Source organism: Schistocerca nitens, chromosome 12 (assembly GCF_023898315.1).
Source record: "Schistocerca nitens isolate TAMUIC-IGC-003100 chromosome 12, iqSchNite1.1, whole genome shotgun sequence".
Taxonomy (NCBI): Eukaryota; Metazoa; Arthropoda; class Insecta; order Orthoptera; family Acrididae; genus Schistocerca; species Schistocerca nitens.
The window spans coordinates 43,005,447-43,027,404 of NC_064625.1; the positions used below are offsets into that span (position 1 = coordinate 43,005,447).

Here is a 21,958-nt window from a genome sequence, read left to right on the forward strand (position 1 = left end):
TTGCCGATGACGAAACCTCGGCTGTCACACTTTGAGCTGGAAAGGAATAGGCAGTAACTGGAGCGGCAACACGCACAATCATCAAAAAATAAGAAGGTAGCGCTCTCTGCTGGCAGAGATACGATGACAGCATTTTGGGGTAGTGAGAGAGAACAAAAGCTTTTGAAATATGGTGGCACAGAAGAATGGTGAACAAGAGGTGGGCAGATCGAATAATTAACTAATGGGTTCTGAATATAATTGGAAAAAAAGAAAGTTATGTGAGTAATAATAAGAATCAGTTGTTGGGAGATATCCTGACGCATCGAGGAATCGCCAGTTTGGTAATGGAGAGCAGTGTTAGGGGTAAAAACTGTAGAAGGAGACCGAGAGATGAGTACAGTGAGAAATTTCAGGTGGATGTAGGTTGCTGTAGTCATGCAGAGGTGAAGGGGATTTCACAGGATAGACTAGCATGAAAAGCTGCATCAAGTCACTTTGGACTGAAGACCACAACAATATAGCAACATTGCAACCCCATTACGCAACTACACAAGCTATCGAGTGTTATCCCACAGAGAGGAAAACGTTTTACGAGGGGTGGTCAGAAAATAGGATTAGCCTGCAGCGAAATGTGTATATGTTACTTCTTACAATGAATAGAGCCAACTGGTAGTACATACTTTAGGTTATTTTTCGACATAGTCTCTATTGATATGGCGCGCTCCGCTATCCTGTGATCTTGTTTAGCGCTCGCGCTATAGTCGATTATAGTTCGCTGTTCTGGTGCGGGTGGCGCTCCGGTGGTGATTTGCTATTACGTCGCTGGCGTGTGTTTGCGGTGGCCGGCGGAAAGCGAGACGTCAGTCAGTTTCCGGGTATTGTACGGAGCGTGAAGTTCGCTCTGCCTGACCTGCTGGTGACTAGCGCTATGGTTGTTGTGCCTCGCAATATGAGCAGAGTGGTCTGGGGCGGAGGCGACTCGCCGCTGTGCTGGCCATGCGGTGGGGATTAATTGGAGTCGGTGTACTCGTTCTGCTTGCCTATCTGATGTGGAGGTCCGGTGGGGTCCTGTGATACTCTGGCCCGCAGACAACTAGCTGCTGAATTTTGGAGTCGTCTGCCAAGTTAGGGTGTGGGCTCGGTTGGCTCGTCACATTTTCCGCTGGAAGCTCCAGCAGCGGTTTCTGAACTTCATTCTGATGTGGGACGGCGTTGTTGGAAGTTTTCTCTCTCTCTCTCTCTCTCTCTCTCTCTCTCTCTCTCTCTCTCTCTGTGTGTGTGTGTGTGTGTGTGTGTGTGTGTGTGTGTGTGTGTGTGTGTGTGTGTGTGTGTGGCACGTTACGATATTTGTTGGTGCTAATGTATTTGCTCAACTGGAGTATCTTTTGGTTATCCCGCTGAGTGGGTCGTTGGCCACCCGGTCTGCTCAGCTTTACCTTTGGTGGTGCCTGTTTGTTCCTTTTTGAAGGAATTCACGTAGGTGGTTCCTGTTACCTGCCCGGAGTTGCGTTCATGTATGGTATATATGGCATTTGATGTGTTAGGTAAAGTCTGCCTAAGAAAGGCGGTTTTGGACAGTATATACACAGTGAATTACTGCTGCTTGGTATATGTGGTCTTCTGGGACCTGAACAACACGATCTCGTCAATTTGGTTTGTGTAACAGCATTTAGTGGTATGTTCTGTATTTTTATCTCACTGTGTTATTATTAACTTGGTAGAATAGTCGCGTTTGGTGTCGTTAAGGCACTTCTAAGACTGTGGTTTGACTATTCATGTGTGCTTGGCTTTTATTGTTTTGTTATAAGAAGCGAGAATTGTTTATTAAGATTTGTGTGTGTTGGCTTCCGGCACGTGTTAAGAGCGCCAGAGTTAACGGCGCCGTGGTTATCATGTGCTGTCGGGATGATTTTTGAATTTTATCTTTCGTTGATATTATCTGCCGTGTGTTACAGAACATAACCAAGGTGCGTCAGTGATGGGCAGTTGTGGGAGGCATGTCGGGGAGCTCTCAGCGGTTTATTTCGGGGACCGTTTCTGGTTAAGTCGCATAGTGCTCAGAGCCATTTGAACCATTTGAACCGTTTCAAGTGGGAAGGCTCCGAAGCGTTGAGAGCTCCCTCGTCTGTGATTGCGTTGGGAGTTGCCCTCGCCCTTTGGTTGTATCAAATTATTATTTTGTTATTATATTTATTGGTTGTGTGTTGCGCTTCTTTGATTTATGTTGCCAAGTGCCATTATCTTTCTCAATGTTTTTTTATATAAATGATTTTAAATTGTAATGACAAGTTAACTTATTATTGGATCTTGGTCTGTGGAGTAAAATCTTTTAAAGCGCCATTGTAATTACTTCTCGCAGAAGAAATTGATCTTATTTTCTGGTGCCAAGTTGCCATTATTATTAATTTTTTTTAGTTTATTACTGCTCTTAATGCTTTCCGATTTTATGGTGCCAAGTGTCAATATCATTCTTAAAGGTTTTTGTAAATGATCTTAAGTTGTATTGCCAAGTTAACTTATTATTGGATTTTGTCTCTTGCGTAAAATCTGAAAGCACTATTCTAAAAGGTTCTTTGATTTTATGGTAGCAAGCCGCCGTTATTGTTTTTAAAGCTTATACTTTTAACCATTTGTTAAGTTCTGTAAGTTATATGAATTTGTTGTTATTTAAAAGAGTTTAGTATTGGCAATTTAATAAATTGTATACAGAGTCTGCTGTTTGGATATTATTGGGTGGATCCATATTTCGTCACCGGTGACAGTGCGGTGAAGAAAACTGTTACCTTCGGTGGAGAACCGTAGCAAAAATTGCAGGCCTGCTCCCACGCGCTTCTCCTTTTCTTGGTATCGTGGAACACATCCCGTAATGCAGAACATGGTTATCTATGTGACGAACGCTTCCGAAGAACGTTCCCAGCTCTACCGTCATATGTCTTAACGCGATCATGCTGTGCACCCGAATCGCCTTCTCCACGCTGGCTGTGTTCAAATCTGTTGAGGCCTTGCTGTGTCGGCCACTGCTACAGCTTTCGGTGTTTTCTCTGCCGACCGCAAACAGTCGACACCATTCTGCGACATACTGACGAGACATTACAGTCTCTCCGTAAACGGGTGGTAGGGACAGAGCATTGAGTGACATTATACTGAGTGCACATCCGAAAATTACCTCGAGCAATTAAACAGAGAACCGAGTCGTGGAGATAACATCTTGGACCTACTGATAACAAACAGACCTGAATTTTTCGACTCTGTATGTGCAGAACAGGGAATCAGTGATCATAAGGCCGTTTCAGCATCCCTGAATATGGAAGTTAATAGGAATACAAAAAAAGGGAGGAAGGTTTATCTGTTTAGCAAGAGTAATAGAAGGCAGATTTCAGACTACCTAACAGATCAAAACGAAAATTTCTGTTCCGACACTGACAATGTTGAGTGTTTATGGAAAAAGTTCAAGGCAATCGTAAAATGCGTTTTAGACAGGTACGTGCCGAGTAAAACTGTGAGGGACGGAAAAACCCACCGTGGTACAACAACAAAGTTAGGAAACTACTGCGAAAGCAAAGAGAGCTTCACTCCAAGTTTAAACGCAGCCAAAACCTCTCAGACAGAAGCTAAACGATGTCAAAGTTAGCGTAATGAGGGCTATGCGTGAAGCGTTCAGTGAACTCGAAAGTAAAATTCTATGTACCGACTTGACAGAAAATCCTAGGAAGTTCTGGTCTTACGTTAAATCAGTAAGTGGCTCGAAACAGAATATCCAGACACTCCGGGATGATGATGGCATTGAAACAGACGATGACACGCGTAAAGCTGAAATACTGAACACCTTTTTCCAAAGCTGTTTCACAGAGGAAGACCGCACTGCAGTTCCTTCTCTAAATCCTCGCACAAACGAAAAAATGGCTGACATCGAAATAAGTGTCCAAGGAATAGAAAAGCAACTGGAATCACTCAACAGAGGAAAGTCCACTGGACCTGACGGGATACCAATTCGACTCTACACAGAGTACGCGAAAGAACTTGCCCCCCTTCTAACAGCCGTGTACCGCAAGTCTCTAGAGGAACGGAGAGTTCCAAATGATTGGAAAAGAGCACAGGTAGTCCCAGTCTTCAAGAAGGGTCGTCGAGCAGATGCGCAAACCTATAGACCTATATCTCTGACGTCGATCTGTTGTAGAATTTTAGAACATGTTTTTTGCTCGAGTATCATGTCGTTTTTGGAAACCCAGAATCTACTATGTAGGAATCAACATGGATTCCGTAAACAGCGATCGTGTGAGACCCAACTTGCTTTATTTGTTCACGAGACCCAGAAAATATTAGATACCGGCTCCCAGGTAGATGCTATTTTTCTTGACTTCCGGAAGGCATTCGATACAGTTCCGCACTGTCGCCTGATAAACAAAGTAAGAGCCTACGGAATATCAGACCAGCTGTGTGGCTGGATTGAAGAGTTTTTAGCAAACAGAACACAGCATGTTGTTATCAATGGAGAGACGTCAACAGACGTTAAAGTAACCTCTGGCGTGCCACAGGGGAGTGTTATAGGACCATTGCTTTTCACAATATGTATAAATGACCTAGTAGATAGTGTCGGAAGTTCCATGCGGCTTTTCGCGGATGATGCTGTCGTATACAGAGAAATTGCAGAGTTAGAAAATTGTAGCGAAATGCAGGAAGATCTGCAGCGGATAGGCACTTGGTGCAGGGAGTGGCAACTGTCCCTTAACATAGACAAATGTATTGCGAATACATAGAAAGAAGGATCCTTTATTGTATGATTATATGATAGCGGAACAAACACTGGTAGCAGTTACTTCTGTAAAATATCTGGGAGTATGCGTGCGGAACGATTTGAAGTGGAATGATCATATAAAATTAATTGTTGGTAAGGCGGGTGCCAGGTTGAGATTCATTGGGAGAGTCCTTAGAAAATGTAGTCCATCAAAAAAGGAGGTGGCTTACAAAACACTCGTTCGACCTATACTTGAGTATTGCTCATCAGTGTGGGATCCGTACCAGATCGGGTTGACGGAGGAGATAGAGAAGATCCAAAGAAGAGCGACGCGTTTCGTCACAGGGTTATTTGGTAACCGTGATAGCGTTACGGAGATGTTTAATACACTCAAGTGGCAGACTCTGCAAGAGAGGCGCTCTGCATCGCGGTGTAGCTTGCTCGCCAGGTTTCGAGAGGGTGCGTTTCTGGATGAGGTATCGAATATATTGCTTCCCTCTACTTATACCTCCCGAGGAGATCACGAATGTAAAATTAGAGAGATTAGAGCGCGCACGGAGGCTTTCCGGCAGTCGTTCTTCCCGCAAACCATACGCGACTGGAACAGGAAAGGGGGGTAATGACGGTGGCGCGTAAAGTGCCCTCCGCCACGCACCGTTGGGTGACTTGCGGAGTATAAATGTAGATGTAGATGTAGAACCCTTGCCAGCTGCCGGGAATTTCACCTGTTTGGCCACAGAAATCGAATAACTGGGCGGAATTCTTCACTATCCGCCTTTTCCAAACGAGTCGCCATTTGTTTTTAGCTCCAACTAGCGTTGTAGGGAACGGGTGGCTGAAACTTTACACAGCTGCCAGCAGTATGTATCAGAATCACCGCACACTACTAATTGCTGTATAGAAGACGAAACTCCTGGAATATCTGCCTTGAAATCTTCGCCGGCCGCGGTGGGCGAGCGGTTCTAGGCGCTTTAGTCAGAAACCGTGCGACTGCTACGGTAGCAGGTTCGAATCCTGCCTCGGGCATGGATGTGTGTGATGTCCATAGGTTAGTTAGATTTAAGTAGTTCTAGGGGATTGATGACCTCAGATGTTAAGTTCCATAGTGCTCAGAGCCATTTGAACCATTTTGAAGCTCGGTAAGTTCAGCTAACATATTAAACTTTGACTGATTCAAAACCACGACTCGACAACGGTGTTGCGTACATACTTGGAATATACATGATCACAGTTATTGAAATATATGAACAACATAATTTAGTTACAAACTATTGCGTGCACACTCTTTATTCAATACGTAAACGTCACTACAGATATTCCGATTTAGGTTATGGCGTGTTCGATATACCTGCTACCAATGACGACGATGTGGAGCAGACGAATTGCAAAATTCTGCATGACACGCTGAAGTGTCGGAACATCGATGCTGTCGATGACCTCCAGAATGGGTGTTTGCAGCTCAGCAATGGTTTCATTGTTATTGCTGTACACCTTGTCTTTCATACATCTACCGTTCCTGGTTGATTCCTGTTGGCTTATCGCAGACGGCACTGGACCTTCCGCACAGAAAGAAGTCGTTTGGTGTTCATATCCGAAGAAGATGGCGGCCAATCGAGACCCATGCTAGTGGCCTCTGGGTGCCCCAGAGACAGAATGTGAACCCCAAAGTGCTCCTCCAGGACGTCAAACACCCTCATGTTTCGATGGCGTCGAGCTCTGTGTTGCATGAACTACATCTTGTCGAAATCAGGGTCACTTTGGATAGCGGGGATCAAATCGTTTTCCAAAACCAACACGTACCGTTCGATAGTCACTGCACCATCAAGGAATATCGCACCGATTATTCCGTGACTGTACATTGCACACTGCACAGTTACCCGCTGAGGATAAAAGACTTCTCGATCGCGAAATGCGGATTTTCAGTCCCCCCAAATGCGCCAATTTTGCTTATCGACGAATGAAAGCGGAATTCGTCGCTAAACCAAACCATACCGCGCATACTAATTCCCATCATGGCATGGCCCACGGCTACCAATGAAGATTGAACGCCCCAACGCAAACAGTTCAGAAGTTATGACGACTTTATTTCATATACACTCCTGGAAATGGCTCGTCACAATACGCCAGTCATTACTCTTGATGAACTGTGGTATCATGTTGAAGATGCATGGGCAGCTGTACCTGTACATGCCATCCAAGCTCTGTTAGATTCAATACCCAGGCGTATCAAGGCCGATATTACGGCCAGAGGTGGTTGTTCTGGGTACTGATTTCTCAGGATCTATGCACCCAAATTGCGTGAATAATCACATGTCAGTTCTAGTATAATATATTTGTCCAATGAATACCCGTTTGTCATCTGCGTTTCTTCTTGGTGTAGCAATTTTAATGGCCAGTAGTGTGTTTAGCAAATGGACATAGCCTGCTAGCCCTTGCCTTCTACGCCGAAACATATCCACAGTGCAGAACGCCCTCTGATGAGCTGTTCAGCATACTTTTCCAGCGTCCTGAGGGACAGGTACTCTTGCACCTGGGAAGATTGACAGTGGAAATACCAGCATAACTTCGCACGCCTGTCATGGAGGAGCGTGTGCTACGTTCGGGACCAGAGTCCGACGGGTTGCAGCACCAGAAGGCGTGCGTCACTCTCTTATCTCTGGGTTACTTCATGAACAATTTCTGTACACACATCATCTACAGCACGTTCATGGCCTAAGGCCTCAGCATCATCAAGGCAGACGGCAGTCCTGTGAATGGCTGTGTTTGTTTTGTAGTTCAGGCTTCTCTTGCTAAAACTGCACATGAAAATACCCTCTGTAGTGTAAACTTCCATACATATCGTAGTGAAATCTTAACATTCCAGCTGCAATACCAGAGAAGAAGAAAATTACTGTTCGTTACTGTCCCATCCTCTTTCGTAATTCTTGAGGGTGCGATCTGCCGGATAGCTGTGTCGTCTATGCACAATTTTATGACTCGGTAACTCGTTCTTTTCATCGGGAGCTACCTGAGACTGATTGTCAAGTGCAGTGGGTCAATATTTATACCAACTGCCTCCACACCCCATAGTCGGTTATGGCCCTTCGTTCCCACGACAAACGTACAGAGATGTTCCGTCTTTGGTACTTTTCAGGGCGCTCCTAACGGGACTTTTAATTTCTTGAACCCATGCGCAACTTTTAGAACAACTTTATGTCCTTACATTTAGGAAGGATATTCTATTGCCCTGTTCCATTTCTACGGTAAATGGATTTTTGGATGTACACTCCTGGAAATGGAAAAAAGAACACATTGACACCGGTGTGTCAGACCCACCATACTTGCTCCGGACACTGCGAGAGGGCTGTACAAGCAATGATCACACGCACGGCACAGCGGACACACCAGGAACCGCGGTGTTGGCCGTCGAATGGCGCTAGCTGCGCAGCATTTGTGCACCGCCGCCGTCAGTGTTAGCCAGTTTGCCGTGGCATACGGAGCTCCATCGCAGTCTTTAACACTGGTAGCATGCCGCGACAGCGTGGACGTGAACCGTATGTGCAGTTGACGGACTTTGAGCGAGGGCGTATAGTGGGCATGCGGGAGGCCGGGTGGACGTACCGCCGAATTGCTCAACACGTGGGGCGTGAGGTCTCCACAGTACATCGATGTTGTCGCCAGTGGTCGGCGGAAGGTGCACGTGCCCGTCGACCTGGGACCGGATCGCAGCGACGCACGGATGCACGCCAAGACCGTAGGATCCTACGCAGTGCCGTAGGGGACCGCACCGCCACTTCCCAGCAAATTAGGGACACTGTTGCTCCTGGGGTATCGGCGAGGACCATTCACAACCGTCTCCATGAAGCTGGGCTACGGTCCCGCACACCGTTAGGCCGTCTTCCGCTCACGCCCCAACATCGTGCAGCCCGCCTCCAGTGGTGTCGCGACAGGCGTGAATGGAGGGACGAATGGAGACGTGTCGTCTTCAGCGATGAGAGTCGCTTCTGCCTTGGTGCCAATGATGGTCGTATGCGTGTTTGGCGCCGTGCAGGTGAGCGCCACGATCAGGACTGCATACGACCGAGGCACACAGGGCCAACACCCGGCATCATGGTGTGGGGAGCGATCTCCTACACTGGCCGTACACCACTGGTGATCGTCGAGGGGACACTGAATAGTGCACGGTACATCCAAACCGTCATCGAACCCATCGTTCTACCATTCCTAGACCGGCAAGGGAACTTGCTGTTCCAACAGGGCAATGCACGTCCGCATGTATCCCGTGCCACCCAACGTGCTCTACAAGGTGTAAGTCAACTACCCTGGCCAGCAAGATCTCCGGATCTGTCCCCCATTGAGCATGTTTGGGACTGGATGAAGCGTCGTCTCACGCGGTCTGCACGTCCAGCACGAACGCTGGTCCAACTGAGGCGCCAGGTGGAAATGGCATGGCAAGCCGTTCCACAGGACTACATCCAGCATCTCTACGATCGTCTCCATGGGAGAATAGCAGCCTGCATTGCTGCGAAAGGTGGATATACACTGTACTAGTGCCGACATTGTGCATGCTCTGTTGCCTATGTGCCTGTGGTTCTGTCAGCGTGATCATGTGATGTATCTGACCCCAGGAATGTGTCAATAAAGTTTCCCCTTCCTGGGACAATGAATTCACGTTCTTATTTCAATTTCCAGGAGTGTACTTCAATAACTGTCCCCAGGTAAGTGAAGTAGCAGCTCTATTGTCCAGGTTCAACCTGATTGTGAAATTATTGACGGTTATTAAATTCATGGCTTGCTACATAGCCGGTGCTGCCGTTAATCCCCACCAGCGTTGGCGTGTGAATTTCCTGACTGCGGGAGGCACAGATGGCTCGCTAACCGCCGCTGTATGGGCTCCGCAGCCGACGTCTGACCCAGGAGTCTCCTGGGCGAAGTCTTCACCTGACCAGAGCTGCGTGCCGACCCTAAGTGTCTCTGCTGCAATCTGAGGCCGAAGTGTCCTCTCCCCAAGTAGCGCCTAAAGCCGCTCTGCCCAGAGCAAAATCCAAAGCGAAATTAAAAGCACAAAGTGGAACCTGGTATAATCAAGGAAGGCAGGATTTGGTTACGATTGTGGACGGGGCCGTAATCGTTTACTGTTGGTTCCGTTTTGCAATTACACATATTTATTTTAAAACGGTAATTCCAGACGCAGAAATAAATAATGATACCATACGTTATTCATGAAGGAATAAACAACTGTGTAATTAATAGTGCTTTCAGTGCGTTACAATTTACCAAATGAGCATAAAATACAGACACAGCAAATGATATTTTAAAAACAAGCCATTGTGATCCCAATTAGAATATTAAGGCAAGTAACCAGTCACGGCTGGAAGCCTTTAACGCCAAGAACGGCAATTATAAAAAATTTAACAAACATACTGTAAAACAGCAATGCAATAGCAAGGTTAATTTAAAACGACAGGTAGGTAACTGATCACCAAACGGGTGAGACAAATGATGGTAAACTTGGTAGCACAACCATTTAAACCTGCTGTAACGCCAAGAATGGCAGTTATATAAAAAAATTTCAAAACATAGAATAAAACAGCAAATACAATAATAAAACACAAGGGCCAGTCATAGATGGTGCACCAGGAATCGACCTCTGAGAAGGTCCGGCAACAAACACTTTCGCGAGCGATGAAATAGGCAGCCAAGAGTTGCATTCACTTCACTTCACTTCACTGAGACTAGTGGCAGTCTAACGAATGACTAATGATAATCTTCCTACCTAACGTCCAATAAAACAAATGCAAGAACGCCAAAGCCGGAACCGGCAGATTGCACTACACCCCCGGAATACTGTGCTTAGAGCGCCTGGAACGAGAATGGAATCACTACCACCAGAGTGTCCGCGGCTCGTCGTCTTGCGGTAACGTTCTCGCTTCCCGCGCACGGGGTCCCGGGTTCCATTACTGGTGGGGTCAAGGATTTTCTGTGTCTCGAGATGACTGGGTGTTGTGTGTTTTTCATCATCATTTCATCCACATTCACTCGCAAGTCGCCTAAGTGGCGTTAAAGAACTTGTGAAGCGGCGGCCGAACCGCCCCGCGAGGGGTCTCCCGGACACCAACGCCATACGCTCATTATTATTACCACATGAGTAGGAGAATCGCCAACCAACCTACAGTCAAGAAAGCTGTCAAAACTACACGCCTCAGTGGACAGCAGCGGCAAGGCGAGGAAACGTACAGTGCCGTTACATACACTAACCCCCAGGGCAGGTAACTGGGGCGTCAGCGGCCACGAGGCAGGGAAAATACCGCTGGTTGAACTTAAAAAATAATAAAATGAACGCAATAAATAGTAATTAGAAGTCCAGGAAAGCTAATCAGATCCGTCTTCCCCAAGCATTCTACTCGCTGCTCTTCACCTCGGCAACACTACAATCAGCAACACCGACCCAAGTCACTCGAGAATCGCGAGATGTCACAATGGTGGAGGTTTCTCTACTTGAATCCAAATGCACTGAACTTAAAACTTGCAGGATCCGGTTTACGACGAGGTCGTGCGCCCTCGTGACCACAGACCTTCGATCCAGCAGTCCATGCGCGCTGCCAGCGGTCCCGGCGTGGACCTGGCTCCTCCTGACTCAGACGACCCGGAACAACAACGACGTCGCCCCAAGGATAGAGCCACAGTTACTAGATATCGATAACAGCCGCTTCTGCCAATAGTGGACAGGCAACTCTTGCGAAACCAAGTGGCGCCAGTTAACACGAGAAGAAGACAAACAACCACAACCATGTCAGCTAAACGATATGGTCTGGCCTCCAACAGAGGACGGAAACCTACCAACAGCACCAACGCGAGCCGCAGCACAGCTCATCCTGTATATAGTGATGTAAGAAGTTAAATATGGAATATTTATTTATACTTAACCTAAGACATGTGATAGAACTCAGACAATTTATGAGGGTGGTAGAAGCTCTACCCCGATAGGTACAAAGTAAGAAACCGGTTTCCTAATTCGTACCACTTGTAATTCTTAAAAAAATCAAGTGTAGTGTGTTTATTTTTGTCGGAATTTCTCGTCTGTAAATCAGATACCAAGAACAGCATCCTGCAGTTGTTTACTGAGCAGGCTACAACGAATTAAATCTCAAAAGTGGTACATTTTAAGGAAGCTACGCCTTTCATTAGTCAGTGTGAGCACATCGATTGGAAACGAAGTGAAGTTACAGCAGGAAGTGATGAAGTTTAAATAATCACCAGTGAAAAGTAAGGTCGTGACATTCATTTTTATTTGTGAGAAAGAGCGGCTTACAGAGCGCGTCTGTTCTGAGGACATTTCCTTCATCTCAAGCAGTAATTGCCAATAACAAAATAACACCTTTGTCCTGTGAATGTAAAATTAAACAGACGCCGCTGTATTACCACCGCCATAGGAAAAATGTGGCCTTCCCAATCAAGTGTACTGAAACACCTTTTCAGAGTCTAAAGAATTTTATGTCACGACATTTCAGCCATCTCTGATGTTTTGTGCGTGGCGCCTTTCACGTATTGTTTTATAGCAGGGGAACACAGAAAGAGAAAAAAGAAAAGGGAAAAGTGTTGGGCTAGAAGACGAACAGGAGCCCAAAGTGTGTGATCGTTGTTCTAGGGACTCCTCGTGTCTTTTAGAAAGCTTTCGAGATCGTTGTCTCCTACAGAAATTCTTCTCCAACAACGGCTCAAAAAACTGATGCAGTTAGCTGAAAAAGTCTCTCCAGGAAGCCAATAGACAACAATGCACGGCTGTCTGCAGCATCTGTGTTCCCCCTCCTCGAGTCTGGCGCCAGAGATCGACACAAACCAGCAGGAAATACATCAAATGTATTCGTAGTTGCAAATACGGGCAACCATCATGAAACGACGACAGTGAAATTTTGTGCCGGAGTGGGGCTCGACCCCGGAGTTCCTGCTAATCCTGAGTCGTCGCTTTACAAATAGGCTATCCGAGCACACTTCACGGCTAACCCGAAACATTGATATGTCGTCAACCATGTGTCTACACATAGAAGTGAAGCATGCTCGGAAGGCCTAATGTTAAGGCGACCACTCACGATAAATACGACATCTGGGTTTGAGTCCCAACACATCATAAATTTTCATTGCTGTTAATCCATTATACATCTGATGGTTGTCCGTACTCGCAACTCCGAATGCATTTCATATATTTCATTATGGCTGTAGTCGGCGCAGTGTCTCTTCCTTCGCATATGCATGAGCATCTGAAGGAACACTGCATCGTTCTTATGAACTACGCAGGCGCTGCAGTATCGTAGAAACTAGCACCGGTTGGCGTGGTTCTTCTGTTGCACTGCCTTGCAGCTTTGTGGTTGGCACAGCAAGCAGAAGTAGTATTAGCCCATACCAATTACATCCACTGTAACATGTACAACTGTCTAGCTCGAAGGAAAGGAAGGAAAAAGGCTACGCAATCACTGCTGTTGTATTGTAATTGAAAATAAACTAGCGTTTTTACAGTCTCCCGGATTTCGATTGCATTCGAAAAGCAGTTGATTTGCGTATCAAATGGACTCTAATTTGCATGTAAAAATGTGACCAATCTCCATAATAACGTAACGCTGGATTGGAAGAGGCAAAACGTTCTGCACTGACGCTTTTCGGTATCTGTAGCAAGACGAACTTCCAGAGGTTCGTAATTACGTGGCTAGTGTGCCACACGACACAGCAGGCAGTCGAGATGCAACAGATGTGAGCTGATAGGAGGAGGCGGAAGCTACGGCGACGCTCGAGTCGCACCGCCTGAAGTGGAGGAGCAACAGAAGCTCCGAGACGCGAGGGGGTTCCCGCCTCGTGGTGTATCGACCCATCGAAGTAGCGCCCGCGGCAATCTCCGGAGGCGGTAATTTGTCGGTCGATGCGCGCGCCGCACGCCGCGTAACCGTGTTTACGTCTCCGGAAACGCGGCGGCGCGCCCGCCCCGCGCGGCTTATCTACTGTGCGGTGCCGTGCCCTGCTCTCCTCTGCGCGCCGACAGTCAACAAGCCGACCCGAGGCTGGGCCGACGGGCGATAACGCGGGCGAAAATCTACAGCCGGCCGAGAAAAGAAATTTCCCTAGCGCCACCCTCCCTACTCTTGAGGAGCGGCGTCGCTGTCTCCAGAGCGGGGATGATAAGTCAAAGATGCGAGTTTATTCGAAATTTGGCAATGGACGCATATGAAATCAGTGTTCCCTCAAGGATTAGTGTTAGGGCCATCATTATTATCGCTATACGTAAATGAGATACATTCTGCAACATTTCACGCTGATTCTTAGAAACGTGGCTGTAGCAGTGGCACATGGTCGGGGCACATTAATGTGAAGACCACCTGCGTTCGATGTCAGCATGCAATAACTACGCACAGACGTCAGGTGCCTGAACTACACTACACCACGAAGATGACGTGCTACAGACGCGAAATTTAACCAACAGGAAGAAGATGCTGTGATATGCAAATGATTAGCTTTTCAGAGCATTCACACGAGGTTGGCCCCGGTGGCGACACCTACAACGTGCTGACGTGAGGAAAGTTTCCAACCGATTTCTCATACACAAACAGCAGTTGACCGTCGTTGCCTGGTGAAACGTTGTTGTGATGCCTCATGTAAGGAGGGGAAATGCGTACCATCACGTTTCCGACTTTGATAAAGGTCGGATTGTAGCTTATCGCGATTTTGGTTTATCGTATCGCGACATTGCTGCTCGCGTTGGTCGAGAGCCAATGACTGTTAGCAGAATATGGAATCGGTGGGTTCAGAACGGTAATACGGAACGCCGTGCTGCATCCCAACGGCCTCGTATCACTGTAACGGATCGTGCAGCCACGTCTCGATCCCTGAGTCAACAGATGGGGACGTTTGCAAGACAACAACCATCTGCACAAACAATTCGACGACGTTTGCAGCAGCATGAACTATTAGCTCGGAGACCATGGCTGCGGTTACACTTGACGCTACATCACAGACATGAGCGATGGTGTACTCAGCGACGAACCTGGGTGCACGAATGGCCACACTTCATTTTTTTTCGGATGAGTCCAGGTTGTGTTTACAGCATCATGATGGTCGCATCCGGGTTTGGTGAAATCGCGGTGAACGCACATTGGAAGCGTGTATTCGTCATCGCCGTACTGGCGTATCACCTGGCGTGATGGTATGGGGCGCCATTGGTTACACGTCTCGGTCACCTCTTGTTCGCATTGACGGCACTTTGAACAGTGGAAGTTAAATTTCAGATGTGTTACGACCCTTCACTCGATGCCTGTGAAACCCTACATTTCAGCAGGATAATGCACGACCGCATGTTGCAGGTCCTGTACGGGCCTTTCTGGATACAGAAAATGTTCGACTGCTGCCCTGGCCAGCACATTCTCCAGAACTCTCACCAATAAAAGCGTCTGGTCGATGGTGGCCGATCAACTGTCTCGTCACAATACGCCAGTCCCTACTCTTGATGAACTGTGTTATCATGTTGAACGTGTTGAAGCTGCATGGGCAGCTGTACCTGTACACGCCATCCAAGCTCTGTTTGACTCAATGCCCAGGCGTATCAAAGCCAGAGGTGGTTGTTCTGGGTACTGATTTCTCGGGATCTATGCACCCAAATTGTGTGAAAATGTAATCACATGTCAGTTCTAATATAATATATTTGTTCAATGAATACCGGTTTATCATCTGCATTTCTTCTTGGTGTAGCAATATTAATAGCCAGTAGTGTATATGATGTAATCTGAAGCAAGAATCAAAGTGAGATCACTGACGAAGAGCAGAAATCGCTTCCTTGCCGTTTTGTGCCTCCGTGCCGGGCAAGATAAGGTGGCTGCTGAAAAGGCACAAGGTCAAGTCGATCTTCAGGCGTCCGTCAATTACTGAGATCAGTTGAAGACACAGCAAGTCTCAGAATCTACAAGTTACCTTGTGAGTGCGGCCACTCTTACGTCGGACAGACTGTACGTAGCGCATAATAACATAGGAAGGAGCATGAAAGGTGTTATAATCTACGCTAGTATCAGACATGCTCTAGAAAACGGTTACCGGATCAAATTTGACGAAAACTCTGCCGTGACTCGCTCCAACGACTTCTGGTGGGACTGTGTAATTGAAGAAGCTGCTCAAATAAATACCACCGACAACATCTTTAACAGACACGATGTGCTGCAACGCAGTGCAGCTTTGGACCCATCGATCGAGGGCTGAAGCAGGCGCATCGAACGCCGCGCCAACGTATTCCAATATTTGGCGATGCCGCAAGCACCAGTGGCGTCACAGGCGTCAGCTAGCGTATGTAAGGCGTACCTGCAGCTCATCGCCAGTTATTCCACTTGACAATGACCAGGGAATGCTTCGTCGAAAGCTCGTGGCATTTTAAGCTCTTGTCGCGTGTGAAAACCCGAGAACATTTCATTCAACTAATAATTGGTTTAATACGTACGTTTCTAAGTTTCACGTTCACTAAATGTTACCGATCTTCAGACGGGTAACAAAAACTTATAGCTTAGTAGTGCTTTCCTGGCAATAAGATTGTGTTCCTTGTGTTGCTGCGTCGTTTCGAATTACGGTATTTAGAAAATGTTAAGTTATACTCCTCACCGCTTCTGGATATTTGCTTTGCTCACAATGTTCGTTGCAGTCAAAACTCGTGCAATTGCAGTGTGGGTAGCCCTACTGCAGCCGAATAATATTCAACAACATAGTGGTGGAAAATTATGTTGGCGTAAGAAGACACGCCTAAAAGTATACTGTATGGAGAGAAACATCGGTTGTTCGTGTTTGGGATACTGCTTTTTACAGATAATCATTCAGCGAATACTAAATCATTACATATTAAGGCAAATACACATTATTCTTGAGTTGAGAGAGTAGATGTATGAAAATATCTACTTAAAACTCTTTACCTTTATGTGAAACGATTATTAATTTAGCAGAGGGGCATCAGTGAAGTTATTCAGATTGTGGTGTCATTTAAATTTAGTTTCATCGTTCTGCAAATTAGCTGGCTGCTTTAAGTTTTGTTGATAAATTTTCTAATGATAGAGTAACTCGAGCTTTGGTCATTTTCTGCATCGTGGTGGATGTGAACGTTTAAAACATTTTATGCCTTTCTCAATCTGAAAATCGTTTTTTAAACTTCTTCCACTCTAGCCTATACGATAAGCATAATGTATGTTTACAACGAACTGCCTACGTAATGTGTGAACCCTGGTTATCCCAATGGGTAAGTGTTTAATGTGCTTCGTAAACTTACCTGTACCTCTGTTTCAGTTTTCTTCATAACATCGCTTTTCACACATTTTCATCTTTAGTTTGTTGACATCCTTACCTACATTGAAACATCCTTAAATTACTGTAAATCATTTTCTCTGTTTCTGGAGCTATTTTACGTTGCCACATCAGTCGTAAACGTCTCTTTTAATAACAAAACAATTTATTTCTATGGCAATATCCAGCATACATATGTCATATGACATTAACAGCGGATGCAAAAAACCGTGTATAAGAACACATGAAGACGCTATAATAGCCCAATTGCATTAAGATGGACTCGTAAGACCCAAAATTTTATACTTACTATTTTAAAATATATTAGTTGATAATTAATATAATATACACATGGTTTCAGAGCAATGGGAAAGGATTTTCACTTTCGTTAGTTTGTGGCTGCGAGTCGCGAAGTTGTAACTCCACTGTAAGCTAGCCTTCCCTCTAGCAAGTCAGGACGCGCGGGTAGCTTAACCTTCCAGGCGGAGCACATGGTTAGCAATCCGAGCGCTCCACAGCAAAAATCGCCAGCATAGAACGAAGTACACGGTCCAGTCACACTAATGTGAGCGTCAAACTAATGTGAGCACCGTCCTTGTTCTACATCAACGTGCAGTAAACACTAATGTGAGCACCGTCCTTGTTCTACATCAACGTGCAGTAAACACTAATGTGAGCACCGTCCTTGTTCTACATCAACGTGCAGTAAACACTAATGTGAGCACCGTCCTTGTTCTACATCAACGTGCAGTAAACACTAATGTGAGCACCGTGCTTGTTCTACATCAACGTGCAGTAAACACTAATGTGAGCACCGTCCTCGTTCTACATCAACGTGCAGTAAACACTAATGTGAGCACCGTCCTCGTTCTACATCAACGTGCAGTAAACACTAATGTGAGCACCGTCCTCGTTCCACATCAATATGCAGTAAACACTAATGTGAGGACCGTCCTTGTTCTACATCAACGTGCAGTAAACACTAATGTGAGGACCGTCCTCGTTCTACATCAACGTGCAGTAAACACTAATGTGAGCACCGTCCTCGTTCCACATCAATATGCAGTAAACACTAATGTGAGGACCGTCCTTGTTCTACATCAACGTGCAGTAAACACTAATGTGAGGACCGTCCTTGTTCTACATCAACGTGCAGTAAACACTAATGTGAGCACCGTCCTTGTTCTACATCAACGTGCAGTAAACACTAATGTGAGCACCGTCCTTGTTCTACATCAACGTGCAGTAAACACTAATGTGAGCACCGTCCTCGTTCTACATCAACGTGCAGTAAACACTAATGTGAGCACCGTCCTCGTTCCACATCAATATGCAGTAAACACTAATGTGAGGACCGTCCTTGTTCTACATCAACGTGCAGTAAACACTAATGTGAGGACCGTCCTTGTTCTACATCAACGTGCAGTAAACACTAATGTGAGCACCGTCCTTGTTCTACATCAATGTGCAGTAAACACTAATGTGAGCACCGTCCTCGTTCCACATCAATATGCAGTAAACACTAATGTGAGTACCGTCCTTGTTCTACATCAACGTGCAGTGAACACTAATGTGAGGACCGTCCTTGTTCTACATCAACGTGCAGTAAACACTAATGTGAGGACCGTCCTTGTTCTACATCAACGTGCAGTAAACACTAATGTGAGCACCGTCCTTGTTCTACATCAACGTGCAGTAAACACTAATGTGAGCACCGTCCTCGTTCCACATCAATATGCAGTAAACACTAATGTGAGGACCGTTCTTGTTCTGCATCAATGTGCAGTAAACACTAATGTGAGGAACGTCCTTGTTCTACATCAACGTGCAGTAAACACTAATGTGAGCACCGTCCTCGTTCCACATCAATATGCAGTAAACACTAATGTGAGCACCGTCCTTGTTCTACATCAACGTGCAGTAAACACTAATGTGAGGACCGTCCTTGTTCTACATCAACGTGCAGTAAACACTAATGTGAGCACCGTCCTTGTTCTACATCAACGTGCAGTAAACACTCACAGGCGGCAGGTGGCACTGACAACACTGACAGTGGAGGGTATGTAAGGCACGTGGGGTGGGGGATACGGAAAACAATGCAGTCGTAGTCGTAAAGCAGGAAAAAAAATGGTTCAAATGGCTCTGAGCACTATGCGACTTAACTTCTGAGGTCATCAGTCGCCTAGGACTTAGAACTAATTAAACCTAACTAACCTAAGGACATCACACACATCCATGCCCGAGGCAGGATTCGAACCTGCGACCGTAGCGGTCGCTCGGTTCCAGTCTGCAGCACCTAGAACCGCACGTCCACTCCAACCGGCCGTAAAGCAGAAACGGAGAGATTTATCTGCTGCACAAAATAGCATGACCGTTAGGTTTGGGCCAAGGATGGAACCATTTCCGAAACATGTAAGTTTGTAAACTGTTCGCATGTTGCTGTGGTTAAAGTGTACCGTGCATGGCAGGAATACTGCTATCCAAAACCGGTGCGAAGACATCTGTGATGTACTACAGGCTATTGACGGCAGTGGGGAACAACGGCTGCAGACAATTGTACTGGAGAATAGGTGTGCCGCTGTTTACCATCTGACCGCTCAGATGAACCAACTGGCTAGAAAGTGTTCAGAGAACGTTACCATGTACACTACTGGCCATTATAACTGCTACACCAATAAGAAATGCAGATGATAAACGGGTATTCATTGGACAAATATATTATACTAGGCCTGACATGTGATCACATTTTCACGCAATTTGGGTGCATAGATACAGAGAAATCAGTACGCAGAACAACCACCTCTGGCCGTAATAACGGCCTTGATACTGACCATCATAATGCTGTAAACAGAACCTGAATTCATCCGAAAAAATGACGTTTTGCCATTCGTGCACCCGGGTTCGTCGTCGAGTACAACATCGCATGCGCTCCTGTCTGTGGTGCAGCGTCAAGGGTAACCGCAGCCATGGTCTCCGAGCTGACAGTCCATGCTGCAGCAAACGTCGTCGAACTGTTAGTGCAGATGGTTGCTGTCTGTCAAACGTCCCCATCTGTTTACTCAGGGATCGAGACACGGCTGCACGATCCGTTACAGCCATGCGAATAAGATGCTTGTCATCTCGACTGCTAGTGACACGAGGCCTTTGGGATCCTGCACGGCGTTCCGTATTACCCTCCTAACCCAACCGATTCCATATTCTGCTAACAGTCATTGGATCTCGACCAACTCGAACAGCAATGTCGCGATGCGATAAACCGCAATCGCGATGGGCTACAATCCGACCTTTATTAAAGTCGGAAACGTGATGGTACGCATTTCTCCTCCTTACACGAGGCATCACAACAACGTTTCACCAGGCAACGCCGGTCAACAGCTGTTTGTGTATGAGAAATCGGTTAGAAACTTTCCACATGTCAGCACGTTGTAGGTGTCGCCACCGGCGCCGACATTGTGTGAATGATCTGAAAAGCTAATCTTTTGCATATCACAGCATCTTCTTCCTGTCGGTTAATTTTCGCGTCTGTAGCACGTCATCTTCATGGTGTAGCAGTTTCAATGGCCAGTAGTGTATGTGCATGCGTTCCTGATACCTTTCGATGGGAGTAGCGCTGTCTACAGACGCGAAATTGAACCGACAGGAAGAAGATGCTGTGATTCGCTTGAGCGGCGTTGCCTGGTGAAACGTTGTTGTGATGCCTCGTGTAAGGAGGAGAAATGCGTCTGTTCACACAGACGTATCAGCATCACATTGTAGGCTGTCGTCAACTTGCGGAAGTGACAGTAGCCACATGAATTGGCGACGAACTGACAACACTTTGTTTGCTGTTATTAGCTGTTCCTTTTGTAAAAGGTGTTTCGTCATTTTCTTTTCTTAATTTGTGTTATCGGTCTTCTGACCAATTTGACCGTTTGATGCGGTCCACTAGGAATTCGTCCCCTGTGCCAACGTTTTCATATGAGAGTAGCACTTGCAACCTACGACCTCAGTTATTTGCTAGTTGTGTTCCAATCTCTGTCTCCCTCAACTGTTTTAACCCTCAACAGCTTCCTCTAGTACCATGGCAGTCATTCCGTGATGTCTTAACAGATGTCCAACCATTCTTCTATAAATTTCATTCCTTGTCGTTCCTTCGGAGAACCTCCTCACTTCTTACCTTCACCAGTCCACGTAGTTTTCAACATTACTGTGTAGTACCACACCTCAAATGCTTCGGTTTTCTTCCGTTCGGCTTTTCCACAGCACATGTTTCACAATCACACACCGCTCTTCTCCAAACGTATATTCTCAAAAATGTCTTACTCAAATGAAGACCTACGTGTGACATCAGCAGACTTGTCTTTTGTCGTGCTAGTCTGCTTTTTATGCCCTCCTTGATCCGTCCGTCATGGATTACTTTGCCTCCAGTGTAGCAGAATTCCTTAACTCCGTCTACTTCGTGATCCCCAATACCGATGCTAAATTTCTCGCTCTTCTCATTTCTGCTGCTTCTCATTACTTTCGTCTTTCTTCAGTTTATTCTCAATCCTTATTCTGTACTCACCTGACCATTCCATCTCTCTCCGTCCGAACAGGCGTTGGAAAGCCCAAAGGTACCGACCGGCCGCCGTGTCACCCTCACCCACAGGCGACACTGGATGCGGATATGGAGGGACACGTGGTCAGCACACCCCTCTCCAGGCCGTATGTCAGAGACCGGAACCGCTACTTCTCCATCAAGTAGCTCCCCTGTTTGCCTCACAAGGGCTGAGTGCACCTCGCTCGCCAACAGCGCTCGGCAGACTGTTTGGTCCCCCATCCATGTGCTAGCCCAGCCCGACAGTGCTTAACTTCGGTGATCTGACGGGAACCCGTGTTACCATTGCGGCTAGGCCATTGGCCTCTTTTCATCAGCAGAACCTGTAATCCTTCTTCACTTTCACTCATAGTAGCAATGTCATCAACTAATCTTGTGATTGATTCCCTTTC

General features: G+C 46.4%; 1 protein-coding gene across 1 annotated transcript in view; it reads right to left on the reverse strand.

Moving 5' to 3' along the window:
- LOC126214897 (5-hydroxytryptamine receptor 2A) overlaps positions 1–21,541 on the reverse strand; it is a 177,122-nt gene extending 155,581 nt beyond the window's left edge. Inside the window, exon 1 of the mRNA XM_049941540.1 lies at positions 21,534–21,541. Within this exon, the coding sequence (XP_049797497.1) occupies positions 21,534–21,541 (8 nt within the window). The remainder of the gene's footprint in view (positions 1–21,533) is intronic.
- Positions 21,542–21,958: the final 417 nt, after the last annotated feature.